Raw genomic sequence first — 20,057 nt, 5'->3', positions numbered from 1 at the left:
TTAATATGAATGTTATTCAGTTGAACAATTAAAAGTAATCAATTAAACATTCAATATAAACAAACCAGTGACTTACCTCAACAAACTCTCTCATTGGGCCAGCAAGTTAGTACGGTATTCAAATCGACTCCACCTGCAGGTAGTTCTGCATAAACTGTGCATGTGCAGTTTGCTAAAACTAAGACACCACACTATGCTAAAACTGTGTAATATACTCACGTAGTAGACTCTTACCTTATCAATCTGTTACGTTGTGCCTGTTACCTTCTGTTCATCTACATTTCTGTCACACGCACAAGGTATTCATTCAGTCACAACTCCTGGATAATTGACCAATCGGATCACACTGCGCTTTTCAGAATGATGAGCTTTGTACAAATTGAAGTGTTTCAGAAAGGAGGGGCATTGAGGAGAAACAATAATGTCAGGTATCTGGAAAATGTTTTTTGAATCATAAAGCACGTGAATAATTTGCATTACACCACCAAATAAAGTCAAGCCCGGCACTACAGGGGGCAAAAGAGGGTGTGGCCCCTAAGAAAGAATTTTAGCCCCCCAGTTTTCTTAACAGACATAAATAAATTAGAGAGCTAAAATTAGAAATACACTCTTAAGAAAAATTTACCAAAACAGGGTTCTTCAGCAAGCTGTGGTTCTATATAGAACCTTTGCCATCGTTTAAGAACCTTTGAAGAACCATTTTTCTTAAAAGTGTATACTTCAATATAACAGTTTTGTTAATAACGTGTATAACTGAATTTATCCAATTACTGCAACTACCTTTTAGGCGAGTGGATTCAGCATGCACAAATTAAAAACGGGCTAGCCCATATAAAGCAGCAGTGCAATTCAGCAATCAAGGTGGCGTTTCTTTGATGTTTCAGCCTGCAGGATTTTAATATTTGTTTCTTAAATGCAACTTACATCAAGACTGCCGTCCATACGAAGTTTCTGGAATAAAAAATACTCAAGATAGCGCCACCTATGTCGCTGAATTCCACCTCACCATCTTTTATTTCCCCACTGAAATGATTTGCCTGAGATTAGGTAAAAGATAACAGAGTTAATTGATGATTATCAGGCTTATTAAGATTGTTAGGCAATTTAATAGTTAAAAGGTGAATATTTATAGGCCTACAGGACATAATAGTAGCCGTAATAAAAAAGAAAGAAAATGAGCAGGAAATGAGTCCCAATAATGTATAGTAAGAAGCCCCCCCAAGAAATTAAAATGCCCCGCAGTTATGCCATTCTGGTGCCGGGACTGAATAAAGTTATTTTTAGCAACTTAACAGGGGCTCTTTAAAGGTGGCATATCATGAAAATCTGACCTTATCCATGTTTAAGTGCTATAATTGGGTTCCCAGTGCTTCTATCAATCTAGAAAATGTGAAAAAGAACAAACTAGTAACTTAGTTTTGGTAAACCATTCTCTACAAGCATGTAAAAAAATACATAATTGAAATGTGGCTCCCCTTGTGATGTCAGAACTGGATAATACCGCCCCTTAATCTGCACTATCCAACCACGGCACTGCCATTTAGTGCAGAGATAAGCTCATTTGCATTTAAAAAGAAACACCCAAAAAACGGCACATTTTTGCTCAAACCTACAAAGTAGCAATTTTAACATGTAATAACAAATGATCTAAGGCGTATTTTGAGCAAGAACTTCACATACGTACTCAGAGGACACCAAAGATTTATTTTACATCGTAAAAAAGTCTTGTGAAATGTCCCCTTTAACACTTTTGGCATGTTTATTTACGAATTACCGTGTTTGTCCTAATACATACAGCTCTGACGTCAACTTTTTAATTATTTTATAAAGAGCAAAGCTGATTACCTTGTTGCCAATTCGCTCTCCCTTTTCCTCCTCAAATTTTACCTGAACATAACAGTAATTTGTTAAACTTGTAAGATTAAAATTGTAGATTAAGAACAGGAAGGCTCCTTATATTCGGATAGTTACGGTAAAAAAGAGCCCCGCCTACAACTGGAAGTGAAGCACACCACACTTGTCTCATAATTGATCTCCTCAGTTTTACGTTTGAGTGGGACTGTTGAGATCTTTAACTTTGTGTTTAAATCTGTTTCACATCAGAGATGTCTGCGATTATCAGAAAGATCATTCACACTGCAGCTGCTCCAGGTGCGATCGGACCCTACAGGTGAACGAGCACGCGCTGTTTATGATTATCAGACGCGCACGCGACCTGCTGTGGCATATGGATTATTATATTTGCTTAAAGCACGCGGCTATAACAAGACAAAAAGACCTGACGTGGGTTAAACATTGCAGTGCAATATTTGTTCGGGGCGTGTCGTTGTTCGCCACAGTGGCAATGAACCTAAAAACATTGATTTGTTAACTTCGCATATGATATACTGTACATGTAACGTTAGTGTTTGGACGAGATGACTTATGTACAAAGAAAGATCCCATATACAACTAACGCCCCTATTAGACAGGGCATATACAGGTAGGATAACTTTATATGCATAAACTTTATTGAAACAGATGAGGTTTCATTCTTTTAAATCTATTCTAGGCTACGTACCGCTAAGTTTTAATGCAACGTTATTACAGTTAATCATTTGCATCATATTTAAAAGATTATTTCCTCACCAAATGTTATAATATATCGGGGAGTTTATGTTTCAACCAATAAACAGTTAGGAGGAGGTCTGAAGTTCATTGCCTTGACCTGAGTTTAACATGCTTATTTTAGCACATGTGCACAAGGTTATAGCTTTAATATTACAATACAATGTTTAAATGATAATATAATATATTTACTTACAGCATATAACCTAAATCTCTTTATCTAAAACGTTTGGGTTTTTATTAATGATTGCTTTATATACCTAACTATTTCTAAACTGAGCTAGAATTAGACACACATTAACTAGACTTTGGTCTTGGACCTGTAAGGGCTGGACTTATCTGTAATATTGTGTTTTATACCCCAATCACTAAACTGGAATCTGTCCTAAATTTAAGATCACTCAAAAATAAAAAATAAACAATCTCATCATTTACATACCTTCATGCCATCCCAAATGTAGGTCTACTCCTTTCTTCAGCTGAACACTTAAAGGTGTAGCGGAGAATTTTCTTGAATTTTAGAAAAGAACCACCCTTCTCCACTTTTAAAAAAAAAATGCAATTGCACAACACTCTTGATTGACAACTAGGAGGACCAATAGTCTTGATGATCCACCCGGGAAAAAAAAACCCTCCGCAATACCTTTAAGGATAATGTTGTATATATATACAAATCAAGTTAATGAGTGGTAAAGTGATGGGTTTTGCAAGGAAATATTTAAATTTCAAATTTTACAAATTGGTACACATGTTCACGAGAGAGTTAAGGTCAGGATGTAAAATGACATATGACACAACTTTTCAAACTGTAATGCCTTGGATAACATTTAACACCTGGATGAGTTAGTTTTGGTTTTTGGAGCTATTAAAATGGGGCACTATCCAGTGCCATTATAAAGCTGAAAAGGGCCAAGGTATTATTTAAAATAACTCCGACCAGTCATGAGGCTCAGTAAAATATGGGCAATTTTTTTCTTTTTAAGCGAACTAGCCCTTTAAGCAAGGCTTTACTTTCTTTAGTTGACCTGTAGTGTACTGATTATTCCAGCAGATGGCAGAGTAGGGCAAAGGGTTGTGGCTAGAAGGGATACAGCTAAGGCGAAAATCTTTTGAAATCTCTCTGGATGAGCGCTGTTGTCATCTTAATCCTAGCCCCAAACCTAATTAGACTAGTTTCCCGGACAGGAATTAGCTTAAACCAGGACTAGGCCTTAGTTTAAAAAAACCACCTTAACTAAAAACATCACATGTGTTTATTGAGTAAAAATAAAGTTCACTGATGTATTTTAAGATGTGTCAGGGCAAGCTTTTGTCAGTTTGGACAGCTCTTACATTTATTTTAGTCTAGGACTAACGTAGTCTAATCCCAGTCCGGAAACCGCCGTAATATTTCACGGGATTTAGGCCGTAGCTGTATCCCCTCTAGCCAGAATCGATTCAAAGCTGCTTTTACCTCTCTATCGCCCACTCCGTTTAAAAATAAAAATGCAGGTTACTTTACGTACTTGAATTTTTTGAAAATCATATTATGTGATCATACTCTAAATTATTATTATTATTAGCTTGTTTTAAAGCGGGGTAAGGTAAGGAGTTTTCAATGCTGATTGTTAATGTACTTTATGCTCAATAACTGGTCCCTCACTGAACTCATCCTTAAATATTTACAGCTACTTAAAACTACTAAATAAAAAATCTATATAAATACCTATAAATTCTGGTGTTACATTCAGCCAGGCTGTCGTGGTGGATCGCACAATGTATATCTCAGGACAGCTGGGCATGGATGTATTATCAGGGCAGCTGGTAGCAGGAGGGGTGCAGGCCCAGGCCAAGCAGGTGAGGCATAAAATAACACATACAGCGATCATCATATAAATATTTTACTTTTAAGTATGGGATACCAGAAATGACATGCTTGGAACATGTTTTATTTTTACATCCTAAAAGGCTCTTATTAACATGGGTGAGATTCTAAAAGCTGCAGGATGTGGATATGAAAATGGTAGGTGATCATCTTTCATTTGTGCTAGATGTTTGTTACATCAATGATAAAGTTAAGTCTATCTTTTTATTTTTTCAGTTGTCAAGACAACGGTGCTGCTGGCAGACATAAATGACTTCAATAATGTCAATGAGGTTTACAAGCAATGTAAGTAAGACTGTACAAGACATGTAATTGGCCGGGTTTCATTCAAGTCTCACGGTGGCATAATTCACCACAAAGTGTGTTAAATCACCCTTGTACCTACAACCATAGAGACGTGTAGAGAGTATTCGCAAATGAAAAGCTATGCAAAGCTTTTGGTAACAAACAAAACCTCAAACATATTTCTGCACAGTATTAAAGCGGCCTGTCTGGGTCAGAAATAACCATGGTTGGTGTATATTAGGTTATTTTACATACTTTATAATGCATTCTTTTCCTGTCAAGCACAAGATTATGGATCATGCAAATGTAACACAATGATGCCACGATGAGGGTATTTCCTCTTTAATTTAATTTATAAGGGTAATCCTACTCTAATCTGCATGTAAACAGATACAGTGTGGTTTTGTGAAGCGATAGACTCCCCTTCTGGCCAACAGCCCATCATCACTGCCTCCTACCACACACAACTTTCCATCATGTGACATAAAACTAGACCACAAGTTAATATTTTTGAATACTGTTCACGTGTATTATGTAATGCTGAAAATACATAGGCGTATGGACGTAAGATGCTTCTGTTTCTGTAGTCGAATTTTGACACCTAGTCAGAGAAACGGTAGTCCCGTCCTAAATTCATGCCATTGGTTAAGCCAATGTTGCTAGGCCGGATTCGATGTTAACAGAGCGATGTTATGACAGCACCACAGAGCTACAGTATTTGCAGTTTCCTACCACTATGGTTTAGTACCGGTGTTGTATCTGGGACAGAAGAAAGGAATTTAAGGAAAAGATTAACCACAATAACCACAACCTCATGTCATTCAAAGGTGATTTTTCACATTTAAAATGATGATTTCTCATAATGTACCATTCGTTCGCCACAGAAAACATGCAATTGACTACATTCTCGAAATAAAAGGTACAAAACCTGGGGGGGTGCTACACTACGCTTTTAAAAAGTACACCTTTGTACCTAAAGAATGTATATTAGTTCCTAATAGATACATATGAATACAATGTATTCATATATGTACCTGTATGGCACATATTTGTACCTTTTTAAGGGGTACCATCCTAGTCACAGCTTTTGTACCTTTTTCTGAGAGTGTACACTTGTCCAGAAAGTACATTTGTGCAAATTCCCATGGGTCATGGAATTTCTGGAATCTCATGGAATTTTAAAAAGTTTATTCCAGAGATTGAAAGTCTGGGATTTTTTAAGTCATGTAATTTTCGTTTAGATTTTTTAATTTTGTTTGTCGTTTTACATTTTAGTTAATAATTTAATAATAAAATTTAATTTCAAGTATCTAAACAGCCATTTATTGGCATTGTTTATTTATTTAACATATTTAAGCAAATTTTTTATAAACTCAGTGAACACTACTTTATCAGGCTCATGGCATCTTCGTATTTTAAATCGGTGAAAGTCTGGAAATGTAACATTTGGAGTGGCAACCCTGAATAGCAACTATACTAAGGACTCTCTCAGAGCAGAGAAAGCATATTTTACTTTGTCTCTGTGTTCCTATAGAATAAACGCTGATACATTTTCAGGTAGGGATGGGCGATATGGCCTAAAATCCATATTGCGTTATACATTGCAGCCTCTTGCGATAGTGATATGTATTGCGATATAATAATTTCAATAGACTCGTTTCAGAACAGGTTATATAGACCCTTACAAAAGCCAAACTGCTAAAAAAGTAAGTAAAAGTAAACCGTTATGGCCAGATTAGTCTTGTTACCTCTCTTAGCTGGAACTTTTGCCTGACACACTCTACGTCAGGGGTGTCCAGACTTTTTTGTGTGGTGATCTACTTTTAAAATGATAAAGCCGACAAGATCTATCTGCTAAAAAACATATATATATGCATGTTTCACAATTACTAGACCATAATGCCAATTTCGCGCGTGGAGCAGCAGTTAACTTATGTAACTTATGGCTTAAATCCAAAAAATAGATGTTGCATCTGTCTTTTTCGCGAGTTCCTCTGTTTCGCTGACGCTTTCATCCATGTTTATTCGGCTGCAGCTCGTGGCTCTAAAGTTCGCGGGTAGATTGTTTCATTAACATGCATTATCGTGATAGTGCAATAGATTTAAAATCTCTATCGTATGCCAATTTTCTATCGTTTATATTGCATATTGTTTATATTGCCCATCCCTATTTTCAGGATATTGTAGTAATGTCTGTTTTACTTTCCCTGTCCCTTTCTATTTTTGCCTAGTTTTCACCTGCAATTTCCCAGCCAGAGCTGCCTATCAAGTATCTGCCCTGCCCAGAGTAAGTACACACTTTTAAAATTAAGGTTCCTTAAAGGTTATTTGGGCGTCATAGAGAACCTTTATCATCGAGAGAAGCACAAACTGTTTTTTTTTTTGTAGTTTTAAGGGTCCTGTAGATTAGGCATTGTTGTGAAAAACCCTCCTGTATAACTGAGGTAGAGCATTGCAGCACAAAAGGTCATTTGTTCGAACCCAGAGAACACACATGCTGATAAATGTATACCTTGTAATGCACTACTGTAAGTTGCTTTGTATGCGTCAGCCAAATGCATACATGTAAATGTAAACCCTTTTTTTTTAGAATATAAATTGTAAACTGAAGTACCATAATTATAAAAATCGACTGTCACTTTTACAGGGTGGACTTGTTGAGATTGAAGCAATCGCTGTGTTGGGACCCATCACTGATTCCTCTTGACTGACTGACCACAGCATGCATCATAAACTCTAAATACAGCTGAAGGGTGACAAACAGTGGCCCCAACATAAATACACATCCCCTGCACTGAAACCAAGTATAATATTCAATTGCCCTTATATGTAACAGTGATTATTGTATTACAAAGTAAAAAATACTGTTGACCTGTCATCAATTTACTTATGTCATCAATAATACCAACATTTCTGAATATAGTCAAAGTTAAACTTTATTTTTAGTTCTTAAAAATACACTATATTCACATTAGACTTAAACACCACAAAGACATTTCACCATTTCAAGATTAGTTGCCTCTGCAAGAAAACAATAAAGGAATGTTCTATAACAAATAAAGGCCTGATTTTCACGTATTTTATGGTCATAATTTTAAATTCATAATCTTTCTTAAAGATTAGAAATTTTAATAGTCAAAAACTTTTAACTATTATTATCAAGTAAATCACAGTTTTAATATATTGTTTGGCTTTTATGCACTATTTTAAGCCAATAAGGAGAGGCACCAATAGAAGATCTATAGTTAAAGCAACACCAATTCATTAAACTATACCTGGTGTTGGGTATCTGCATTATATAAATCAGTGGTTCTCAAAATCTTCGGCGTGCATCCCTTTGCGGTCCACCAAAAAATAATTCTTGACAGAAAACAATCTCAAATGTACAATCTGAATTAAACAAAATGTATTGAATTATTAAATGAGGTGCTGAGGTTCGATCACACAGAATTAATGATTTTTTTTAAATGTTATAAAACTTTGGGGGAACCACTGAGATATATATCTATATAAAGAAAGGCACAGGGATTTACTAGACCAGCTGGTCTATTTCTTGGCAACAAGCAAGCAATAAGTATTCACCACATTAACATGTTGTACTTGTAATTTTAAAATGCTGACTTTACTAAAATGAGTCTTGATTGAGGAGTAGCTGTGCCGATCGATGCAGACTTAACTTTCTTCAGTAGAGGCTGAAAAAGTTGATACAGGTTATGAAATCCGACGTACATTGTCAGGAGATGCCAGATTGTTTATTTATATCCCACTTACCAGGAGCTTCCTCTGGAGGGGAGGAATCCTCAGTTTTGTTTTCTGTGGAAAGAAATGGCAAGCATCACTATCATTATTTCTCATGATTTTAACAAACCCTTTATCCAACGTATTACATTTTGGCATATTACTTTTTGGTTTTAACATTATAACATTTTGGTCGTGTGTATGCATTATGGATTATCCATATGTAATATAGAAACTTTTTTTATTTTGGCCGGTATAACCTTGAAACCTTCCAATAACCTTAATATTGTAGCCTAGCGGATTTTGTAGGCAAGAAGCATAAAAAATTTCCTCTTTAAAATTTATGAATCTAGTGAACTTCATTTAAGGCTTAATTTTGGATTCCTGTGACATCCTGTGATTCCAAAATTAAATACAGCTCTTGCAGATAATTATTGTTTATTTATTTATTTATTATTAAGTTTTTCTTGCATTATATAACCCACCAGGTGCGTTCTCTGGAGTGGAGGAATCTGTCTTGTCCTCAGTTGTGTTTTCTGTGTAAATAGAAAATTATCAGTATAAGTGTGGTGCATAGCTGAGGGAAAGTCTAAGCCATTGAAAATGTCTTTATATTGTGACATATGTATAAAGGCTGGTACCCACCTTAGAATTTTGTTAAAGTGGCCTCAGGTAAAAAAATCAAGTTTTTATTAAATAAAGTTTTTAATAAGGTTTTAATATACTTTAAGACAAACCATGTGCAAATGCACTGCCCTGGTTTCCTAGGTCACAAACATGCAGCCTTTCGTGTCCACACAGTGGATTAGGTGTGATTTAGTGTAGAGGTAAAGTAGAGGTGGGGACTAATTTGCATATTCAGAGATCCGTGTATACTAAATTAGGTAAGGGTGCAGAGTTACATTCTAGCTATTTTAAGGCAAAACACTTTTACACATGCTGTTTTGACGCTGAAAGATGTTAATTTTTAGGGATAAATTATCGACTACAGGGGGACTTTAAGCAGCAGCCCAGAGTCAAACTATTATTAAACTGTTACGGACATAAATGGTACCTCACACGCTGCTTGTTAAAAAGAGATCATGTTAACAAAAATGTAGCTTTCAAAAGATGTAATTAATAATTCTTCACACCAAGCTTTCGTACATCTATAGCTCCCAATTCATAAGGACTAAGTGTTGTGGTATTTTAAGGTCACCATTCACTTAAATTGTAAGAAAAACAGTGCTTTAAAATCATCTTTAAAAACTATCAAGCTTGCGTTCATCTTTTCATTTACTGTTTGTAGCTAATGCTATCAAGTCTGAATTGAATCAATGACACATTAGTATTAATATCAGTTGCTTATCAGTACTAATTTCAGAGTATTATTTCCTGTTGTGTTGTTGTTTGTATTGTGTTCTGTGATTAGTCATTGTTTTTTGACAATTTCAAAGAAAAGTCTTTCGTTCCACATTGTACCCATAATATTTGCATTGGTGATACATTGTCATTTACATTTGAAATCCTGGCAATGACGCATGCTATAGTCCTTGGTGATTTCCAGATATGGGCCGATCAATTATAAATAAAGAAAGGAAAAATGTTTCGAACTCCTATTTAAATCATTGATTTTATATTCATAACGCATACAGTAGCCGCTGTGTGTCTATGCAGCCAAAATCATGTTATGTATGAGTTGCAGGTGTAAGAACTACAAACTTTTGGTATGGGCTGGACAGGAGAATTGGAGAACTATATGGACAGTAAACTTGTCAGGGCACTTAAAAGGTAACTAGTGCAAGCTATAACCAAGTTAAACTCTTATTTAAGGCCTTATTCATATTAGTACAATTACAAATTTTTTTACAGACATACATTACAATGTGTGTATCTTAAGACAAAACAATGTCACGGATATACGTTAAATCATGACTATAGGCTTTCCATTACTAAAGGGAATGTGCATAATATTTTGCATTCAGAGATACGCTTCTTGAAAGAGCACGAGCTATTTGCATGCACACACGCAGCACACAAGGTTCATTGTACATTGATCTTGAGTATGACTTTGAGCAGTTCACTTTCTGCAACTTGTATTTATATATTATAGGGGTGGTTTCCCGGACAGGGCTTATCCTTGTCACAGACTAAAATGGATGTTTGAGCAGCCTTAATTTTAAAAAAGCCATATTTTAACATACATCAGTGCCATTGTTTTCTCTCAAGATGCACATAAGTATAGTTTTTGTAAGGTTTGTTTGTAAAAACTACATAAATATCCTAAAATAACTAAGGACTATTCCTGGATTAATCTATAACCCTACCGCCCCGTAGTGTATTTACTGTTTTAATATACATATTTCTCCTGGTTGTCTTAAGAAAAATTTCAACTTACCACTTTGTCCTGCTGCAGGTTCTTCATGACCTTCACCTGTGGTTGAGGGGTCAGTTTCTGCTACTTCAGCCTGATCATTGGCAGCTTCTACAGGGTCAGCAGCATCAGGTGTGATGGTCTCATCAGTGGCTGTCTGTGGAGATTCCTCAGCCTGGGATTGTTCTGGATTTGTCTCACTGTCCACAGCAGGACCACCGTTTTCATTCCCTGTCTCTTAGAGTTTAACACATAACATAAAAGCGTTTAAAAACAATCTAATAATAGTATATTTCTCATTGGATCCTGGGCTGTGGCAGGGTTGTGATTATAGCTTGGCCTGTAAACTTCGGAAGAATGCAAATGTCATTCACAGTTTTTTCACCACCCATTATAATTGCATTCAGGAGAAATGTGGCTTAAATACAAGGTAACATGTAAATACTTTGGGCTGTTTTGATAATCCTTTCAGCCACCAATAGGATTGTAGTGCACACATCTCTCTTTAACACATTTTACTATATTTAAATCCTTTCAGAAGATTTTCCCCTTAATATAAACACAGAACATGTGAAAAACATCTATGTTGACTTTTACTCTTCTGGTGGGCAATAGCAGGTGAATTAAGCACCCTTAAATATATTTTAACTGTATATTAAATAAGATTGTATTTTGTGTTTTTTTTTATGCTTTTCGTGTCTTTCACTGTTGGAAATCAAATTTATGTTTTTGCTTTTAATGGACAGCGCCGGTTCACAATATAATCCCCCATATTATAATCCATAATAATATCACCTATGACAACCAGTGATATTATTCCTCTTGTTTTGGTGACTTTAATTTTTGTAAAGAATATTCCAAGTCTGATCATGGTAAAATTCCCATTGTTATAAAGATGTGCAAGATGTTTCTTTATTAATAGACAAGTTTGCATACCTATTATTTGAATAACATCTGGTGATCATAAGGAAACTGAGGCGTGCTATTAATTCACACTAAGCATACAGTGTTGAAACTATATAGTTAATAATTATCTGACACTATAAGGAAATCATTAACATCCTGGATTAATTATAATAATAATTATTCCTATATAAATGTAGATCAAATTCCTAATATAAAAGAAATTAATGTAGTAAAACAGGCAAACAGCGGTTATATCTGAATTGCGTGATCTAAAGTACACATTATTTGCATGAAACCTTCTTCACAGGTCCACAAATATACACATAGTTTAAATGATGCGTGTAACAGGTTGATATGCATCATCACTCTTGAAGGAACAAGGTGAGGAAGACCCCCACTGACAGTCAAAGAATTCCTCAAATAACTCCTCAGATCCAAGTCCTGTATGACAAAAACTTTAAAATCCCTTCATTAAAACGCATATTGATTGCAGTTTGGATTGAATTTGTCAGAATGTAAGATAGGAAATTTCTGTAATCTGGCCCCTGAGATGCCAGTTTGTGTGGTGGAAGGCATTTAACCCTTGGTTGTTCCAGTGGGCTTTGTAAATAATACTGTAAGTCTCTCCACAGGAGACTATGGAGTCAAGTTGAACTAAACTGCATGGGCAGATGACAGCATGATGGATACAGGTCTGGATCTATTACACAAAGGTTGCGGGTTCAGTTTCAAATTAGGGTGACCCAGGATCCGAAAAGTAACTAAGATTACGATCGTATGTTGAATTTAGCATACATTTGTGTCCACATAAAGAAATCACATGATCAATAGACGACATACAGTGTCTGTACATAACTAACAATTGTTCATGAACTACAAAGCTGCTTTTAAAGAGTTGTATGGCAAAATTAAAACACGGTGAACTTACCTTCATCTTGTTTGGTGTTGGGTTGTGTTGTGTCTTGAGTTGTAGTCGAGCTAGATGCGCATCCCATTGTGTCTGTTGAAGTTGAAGTCAAACACTGTTGAGTGTTACTGTAACCAGCCTGCGGCGCACAACAAGTGCACGAGACTCCTCTAATAAACCACGAGCATTTGACAGGGACGGTCATCACCTATCAGCAGGTAACGCACGCTTTATTTGGATGTATGCCTATGTAAGCGGTCGCCATATTATGCAAACCTGTCCTTATTCGCAAAGTAAAAATGGCAGCAAACTAGTTTTTTTCTCTGTCTCTGACTAAAATTACTAGAGTCTAAACTGAATGTCTGATTATGTCGTTTTAGAAATTAGTTTTAGAAAAAAAATATAATCTGTTTTTAAATTAACTTAAATTTTAAATACGTCACAAAAAACATTTGAGAAAATTGGCTTTAGGACGCAAAAATTAAGAAAAAACTTTTTAAATAGCTTTTTAAAGAAATTCGTTATTTAGTCATTTTGGCGACATCTGCAGGCGACTTGAGGATCTACTTCAAACAAGCCTAAATTAAAACACATCTTATCGTTTTCATCGATTAACCTTAATTATTTAGACAGGCAAATGGAAAATTAATTGATATCTCTTTCGTATATCGTGATATCATCTGCGTTATCTGTAGTGCTTCGTAGATTTTAATTGTACAATTAAGAAAATACTATACAATTTGGAATGTATCCAGGATCGACTGGTTTCCTTGTTTTTGTGATTGTTTTATCCGTCATTCTTATAGATTTAAAAAAAATTGTAGGTAATAAATAAATCTTACTTTTTAGTTTCTGTGTTTTTTTTAAATAAACTTACATCTTACAAGGCATCATCTATTTATGAAAGTAAATGCTCCTTTTAAAGTCCTGAGAGTCGGTGTGTTCGACTTCATACGGTGGCATTACGTCAAAGTACCGCGAGAGCGAGTTGATATTAGACTTCGTATCATTTCACACATCGCTCTCGCGGTACTTTGACGTCACCTGCTTGTCAGTTCTTGAAGTCGAACACGCCTCATATCTCAAGCTACTTAGGTTCTCGCGATACTACAGCATGAGTGTTACTCGCGCATTGCACGCTGGGAAGCCCTTTCTCTACGAGGCCATCTTGGTGTGATCAGGAGGTGAGCGCGGCTCTGCTGAAAATGATAAAAATTAGCGCATTTTAATACTTGCAAGAGAAATTTAAACGCATTGTTTTGAAAGCGCACATCTTGATGTATCGCTTTAACTGTGTTTAGGTTGGCCAGATCGGACTAATCAGTGAAAATGGTGGCAGCAAAGAAAGCGGTGAGTTGAGCGCAGCCCTGCGCATGCCGGAGAACTTCACGTGGAGGCTAGCTACAGGCCTCATGCTGAAAATGAATGCTTTTATATACTACGAAACCATTTATATTTACTTACACAGTTTACGTTTTATTAGTCGTTACCTTAGTTACGATGTGGGAAGCTTGAGTATATTAAATGTGATCAAGTTGAGCAGTGAAACAGCTTTGACAGTCTTATTTTTCTCCAGGGTGGTGTTTTATTAAACGTATCGTAACTTAAGTTGCACATGTTACAGTTTCATAGATTCCAGACTTGATTTAAGAACTGAAATAGGTCTTTATAAGACAATGTTGATGACATTAAAATAAGAAGTTAAGTAAACACTTCCCCGTTATCGAGAAATGCATACATTGAGCGGAGTGACAGAAAGATACAGGATTGATGATGCATGATTTAAACAGTGTGCATATGTGACCACCCACGTTAAAATACTACAGGATACCTTTGTATTTATTGTGGTAAAATTCCTAGATGCTGTAGTATTACCTTACCATAGTAAATATTGCAGTGTTTACTTAACAGAATACTGAAGTATACATAATCAAAGCGTAGTAACGTTAACAAAACTAAATTACAATTTGCTACAGTATTTATTCGTGTGGGTGAAACTGGAGTTCATTGACCGATGTAATTTTTATTGTAAGAAGAGTGAATTTAGAGGGGCGGTCTATTGATTTAACGGTTTAATAACTATTATTTGAGCTAAATAATTGAATTATTTTGTAAATGCCAGACATGAGTTTAGGTTGGTTGTCAAAAGGTCAATTTCAAACATATTTATGTGTGAAGTTTATTAAACTTGAAAAAAAGAGGGATTGGTTACTAATGACTTTGTCTTCTTCATGTGCATATTTACAGAAAAAGTCCTTGGAGTCCATCAACTCCAGACTGCAGCTTGTAATGAAGAGCGGTAAATACGTTCTTGGATACAAACAGTCCCAGAAGATGATCCGGCAAGGCAAAGCCAAACTAGTAATCCTGGCTAACAACTGCCCTGCTCTGAGGTATACACTGTTTGCATGTTTCAGAATGATTTTCTTAGTATAATACCATTGTATCAGTAGACATCCTTATCAAATTTGGGGTTGGTATTGAGATGCGTTTTGGTCGATTGGATCACAATTGCATGAAGTAGAGACCCATTCACGTTTACGTCCTGGTATTTAAGTCCTTCTCTTTTGACCACTTCTCTCCGGGTATCTTTGAGGGAGTGGTCTGTGGGCGAGTCCCTCTGCTTTTCAATGAATGCATAAAAGTTGTGCTAAAAACTGTTGGTTTGTGCTAGAAGTCATGTCCAATGTAAAAACATTGTGTTCGGCATTAGATCAAGAGGCGGAGAGTGGCAATCTAGTGCGTTTCGACTAAAATTGAATGTGGTCGAAACGTTTTATATCTGTATTTAGCATCGCCACTTGTGCTCCAATTGACCAAAAAAACATCTTAATACCAGCTTTAAAGTTGTTCATTGAATTCATTTTAAAACTGTGGTCTGCTCCTAGGAAATCTGAAATCGAGTACTACGCTATGTTGGCCAAAACTGGAGTCCATCATTACAGTGGAAACAATATTGAGCTCGGTACAGCCTGTGGTAAATACTACAGGGTGTGCACACTGGCGATCATTGACCCTGGTATGTATTATTAATGCATTTAAATGTAGGAATGAAGTGTATCATACAGGTTGTCTACTGTTTTATGTACTTAACATGTTTAATAATGATTACTTTTGTAAATAGGTGATTCTGACATCATCAGAAGCATGCCAGACCAGCAGCAGGGGGAGAAGTAGAGCCATTCCACCAGATGTTATTACAAATAAAGTGATTAAAACGGTCATTGATTTTCGGTTCTTTCTTTCTCTGCTTTTGTTATGGCGTCAAAGACATTAAAGTATAGGAAACCTCATAAGATAAGAATTCATCTGATTTCTATTTAAAAGTTGTTGTTTTTTCTTGATCCATACTACCATTTAGTTGTTCTGCTTTTTAAAGCCTCACTAGAGGGCATAGTTTTTGAAGTGTTTTATCTTCACAAACTGTAGAATTTAAGTTGTGTTATGAAGAGGAAATACATTACAGTGCAAACACCATTGACCTTCTGCTAAATATATTCCAATTAATTTTTTTTACCAGTGAGATTATCACATCATGAAAATCTGCCTTTTTTAAGTGCTATAATTGGGTCCCCGGTGCTTCTATCAACCTATGTGATAAAGATAAAACTTTGTTTCGGTAAATTATTCTCTGCAAGCATGTGAAAAAATAGGTCATTGAAATTTAGCCCCCCTTGTGATGTCAAAAGGGGATAATACCACCCCTTAATCTGCACAATCCAACCACGCCACTGCCATTTAGTGCAGAGATCGCCTTATTTGCATTTGAAAGGACTGCCAAAATGGCACATTCACACATACATACCTGCAAACTAGTCGCTTTTCGGCGAAAATCGCCGTTTTGAATTGAAAAAGGTCATCCACGTGAATCATGTAGATCCGAAGAGTTTTTGTTTTTTTTGGGGGGGGGGGGGTCTAAACGGGAGTTTCAAAAACCTACTGCGGTCTGTTTCACAAAAACAATGAAAGCTCTTTGGTCATCACGTGAGGTCATCACAGTGTGGTTAAGGTTAGGATAGCCGATTGGTCAATGGATGGGAGCTGAACAAATGGGGTTACGTGAAGGGCGGGTCTTTGCGTTGCCAGCAGCTTCTATTAAAAGGCCTTGGCTGCATCAGCTTTCCCGCGGATTAAACTTTTCACGCTACCGGTACTGACACTGACGTTTGTTTTGAGGTTAGTTTTGAGGCACTTTGAGGCACTTTTGCTTGTCCGATTGCTGCAGGTTTTTGAAAATATAAGCCATTCTTGCTGCTCATAAAGGGTTTAAACATTGACATGCGCTCTTTTATATGTCAATGGCATTAATTAGGCATCGTTTAAAGGTGGAAATCTTACTGTTCAGATGCATACTAGTTCAAGATAATTTGCGATTTATAGATTTCACATCTGAAAGAAAGGGGTAACGTTAAGCGCGTTTTCTGTGCGTGCGTTTGTTCTGTGAATCACACGCAGAGGTGTAAAGTACTTAAGTAAATGTACTTTGTTACTGTACTTAAGGTTTTTTTTGGCTACTTTGTACTTTGTACTGAGTATCAAAAATATAAGCAACTTTTACTCTCTACTCAATTACATTTTTGATTGGGTATTTGTACTCTTTACTCCACTACATTTGAAATGACACTTAACGTTACTCGCTACATTGTTTATTCGTCAAATAAAAACGAGACGAAAGTGTCAGAGGGTGAAGATGGATAGAATCTGTGGTCGCGAGGTACGCACAAACACACAACTGAGGGACTTCATCTGGCGCCACGCAGGGCAATCCTATGATATCAAAATACTGCGAGAGCGAATCAAATACATATGGAGAAGTCTGGTCTCGCGGTACTTTGATGTCAAACGCTGAATGGCTTGCGTTGAGCCACCGTAGCGGGACATCTGCGTGCTGCGTATGCCATAAACTGTAGAGAAAAGTTCGCGTCTGGTCTGAGAGAAGAGATAAAGCGCAAACATATGGATGCATATCACATTTGCTTCTGTCAAGGGACCCTTTGTTAAACATGTGATGCTGCAATCAAAACAAAAGTGATGAGCGATTGCAGGAGGGCCATCCCGCACCTCAAAGGCAAGCACAAATGTTTACTCTGATGCTACTTTATCAGCTAACCTGAGCTGGTTGATATAACTTACTTTATAAGCCAAAATAAACCAGCGATGTCCTGTACTGATTGCCTGAGTAACTTAAGTACATTATAAGATTGATAATAAGTGTACAATTTCACTGTCCTCACATTAAATCAAGTATGCTGTAATGTATTTACTGTAAAGAGGGATGCATGACTGAAGAAATGTAGTGCACTTAATGTGAGATAGTGGTGTTACGTCTACTACATGTGTTTTCAATTAATCTTTCAAATGAACAACTTCACGTTTTTAATATGCAAATTTCTGTTACTGTATATTAACTGTAACAACCTACTGGACTCTATACTGGAATTTTTGATATATTTAGATTATAACTTTTTTAGGATTGGCCTAAATGTAAGAATATTTGGTAACACTTTACAATAAGGTTGATTAGTTAACATTAGTTAATGTATTAACTAACTTGAACAAACCACGAGCAATACATTTGTTACAGTATTTATTCATCTTTGTTAATGTTACTTAATACAAATTTAAGCTTTAATTGTTTGTTCATGTTAGTTCAGAGTGCATTAACTAATGTTAACAAGATTTTAATAAAGTATTAGTAATTGTTGAAATTAACATTAACAAAGATTAATAAATGCTGTATTAATGCAGTTCATTATTAGTTCATGTTAACTAATGTAGCTAACTAATGTTAACTAATGAACCTTATTGTAAACTGTTACCATATTTATATAACAATAGTAAGGGGGGGGGGGGGGGTGCGGGCGCGTATACAATGTGTCACCTTTTTCAGCCCTTCTGAGTTTGCAGGTATGCACATACAAGGTAGCAATTTTAACATGCTATAATAAATTATCTATATGGTATTTTGTAATAGAACCTCACATACATACTCTGGGGACACCAAATAATTGACATCTTAAAGAAGTCTTGTGAAATGTTCCTTTTAAGCCATGTTTGGAACCAAACGGTTTTGGAGTGCCATTGACTTCCATTGTTTTTTTTCCCATTATTCAAGTCAACGGTGCTCCAATACTACTTGATTACAAATTTTGTGTTCAGTAGAACAAAACCTACACAGGTTTAAAACTATTTGAGGGGTGTCTTGTTTCTCTCTGTTTTATACGTTGTATCCTAAGTGCTTTGTTCCGGCCTTTAGCCTATTAAACAATATCAATATTCTAAGATAAGGCTGGGGCATTACAAATATAAAGCTGCAAAAAAATAAAACAGCCCTAAAGCGCTTGAGCAGAGATAAAGTTCAAACAGTCTCCTCACAAAACGATTGCCCCAGTTTCCTCAGTCACGTGTGCTCGGTTGAGAAATCTAATTCTTAAATACCCACACACATAATATAATCACTCTCAACTGAGTGCATGCATGCAGTGATCGTTCCAAAAATAAAAATTGGTAAAAAATGAAATTGTTAGGAAAATTAGAGAACAAATAGAGCATTATTTATGAGATGTGAATACAGAAATGACCTCAAGATTTATTTTGCATCAGTGGACAGCGTCCTAAGAGTCCAGAGCCATCAAAAATAGGTCAGTGGATGTTGTATACATATTTTTAATAACCCAACTGATTGCTTCTGACATAGTTGTGCTCAGAATCAGGCAGAACTTCAAAAGGGGGAAACTGTCTCATCTGGTCATGCAAACTTAATGCCATGTTTCATTTGTGGAGAATCTACTTTGATCTACCCTAAATCTTCTGTAAACTTTGAGCAGAAGGTCAGAGTATAAGGATGCCCATTATTATAGGCCATAAATAAAGCTTTACAGTCAATAATGGCACAGCATTTGATATTATTACATTCTAATAAAAAGATAAACAGTCATAACAAAGCCTTACTGTAATATTTTATTATTTAAAAAGCCAGTATAACACCACAAAAACAAACACATTCTACCAAACAACCTTGTTTTCGTGAATTCATTTTGTGCTAACCATTAATAAAAAATTATTTTACCAGGAATATTATGAAAGTATTGTAATAATATCTACAGGTTAAGTTTATTCCAAATAAGCACAATATTGATGTGTTGTGTTATCAACACAAATTTTTTGTGACTTTTATAGGTAAACCACTTTCACAATAAAACACTGAATGATTAAGTTGCATTGATAATGGAAGTCTACACACAGAGTACAGTCAAAGTAAAATGTTTACATACATCTCTAACGCTTTCATTAATGGTTCTATACCCAACATTACCATCACTAACAAATGAAGATCTATTATCATTTTCAATGAATACATATTATTACAAATACCCTTGCATAGCCACTGTATATAA

The 20,057-nt window shown here is 35.8% G+C and overlaps 3 protein-coding genes across 5 annotated transcripts; 2 read left to right on the top strand and 1 right to left on the bottom strand.

The window, feature by feature from the left end:
• The first annotated feature begins 1,985 nt into the window (after nucleotides 1–1,985).
• rida (reactive intermediate imine deaminase A) lies at nucleotides 1,986–7,634 on the top strand. 2 transcript variants are annotated; one of them, XM_065292996.2, is made up of 6 exons: nucleotides 1,986–2,170; nucleotides 4,338–4,443; nucleotides 4,555–4,609; nucleotides 4,688–4,756; nucleotides 6,988–7,043; nucleotides 7,404–7,634. In XM_065292996.2, the coding sequence occupies exons 1-6, from the start codon at nucleotides 2,106–2,108 to the stop codon at nucleotides 7,461–7,463; spliced, it is 411 nt and encodes a 136-aa protein (XP_065149068.1). In that variant the 5' UTR covers nucleotides 1,986–2,105; the 3' UTR covers nucleotides 7,464–7,634. The 2 variants fall into 2 exon arrangements, with proteins under 2 accessions (XP_065149068.1, XP_065149058.1); XM_065292986.2 differs by lacking the exon at nucleotides 1,986–2,170 and adding an exon at nucleotides 2,306–2,482.
• Nucleotides 7,635–7,974: 340 nt separating this feature from the next.
• Nucleotides 7,975–13,377, bottom strand: LOC135782594 (uncharacterized). 2 transcript variants are annotated; one of them, XM_065292976.2, is made up of 5 exons: nucleotides 12,682–13,370; nucleotides 10,872–11,084; nucleotides 8,980–9,030; nucleotides 8,528–8,569; nucleotides 7,975–8,448 (listed from the first exon to the last, which is right to left on the bottom strand). In XM_065292976.2, exons 1-5 carry the CDS (start codon nucleotides 12,863–12,865, stop codon nucleotides 8,429–8,431), a joined length of 510 nt encoding a protein of 169 aa, XP_065149048.1. In that variant the 5' UTR covers nucleotides 12,866–13,370; the 3' UTR covers nucleotides 7,975–8,428. The 2 variants fall into 2 exon arrangements, with proteins under 2 accessions (XP_065149048.1, XP_073668817.1); XM_073812716.1 differs by having other exon boundaries at nucleotides 7,975–8,569; nucleotides 12,682–13,377.
• A 389-nt stretch (nucleotides 13,378–13,766) lies between these two features.
• On the top strand, nucleotides 13,767–15,884 carry rpl30 (ribosomal protein L30). The gene is made up of 5 exons (XM_065292967.1): nucleotides 13,767–13,844; nucleotides 13,962–14,010; nucleotides 14,908–15,053; nucleotides 15,549–15,679; nucleotides 15,785–15,884. Exons 2-5 carry the CDS (start codon nucleotides 13,990–13,992, stop codon nucleotides 15,835–15,837), a joined length of 351 nt encoding a protein of 116 aa, XP_065149039.1. The 5' UTR covers nucleotides 13,767–13,844; nucleotides 13,962–13,989; the 3' UTR covers nucleotides 15,838–15,884.
• The last annotated feature ends 4,173 nt before the right edge of the window (nucleotides 15,885–20,057 follow it).

The sequence above is a fragment of the Paramisgurnus dabryanus genome, chromosome 19, assembly GCF_030506205.2.
Source record: "Paramisgurnus dabryanus chromosome 19, PD_genome_1.1, whole genome shotgun sequence".
Lineage (NCBI taxonomy): Eukaryota > Metazoa > Chordata > Actinopteri > Cypriniformes > Cobitidae > Paramisgurnus > Paramisgurnus dabryanus.
The sequence above is the reverse complement of the archived record's forward strand: the minus strand, read 5'-3'. Positions and strand labels throughout refer to the sequence as shown.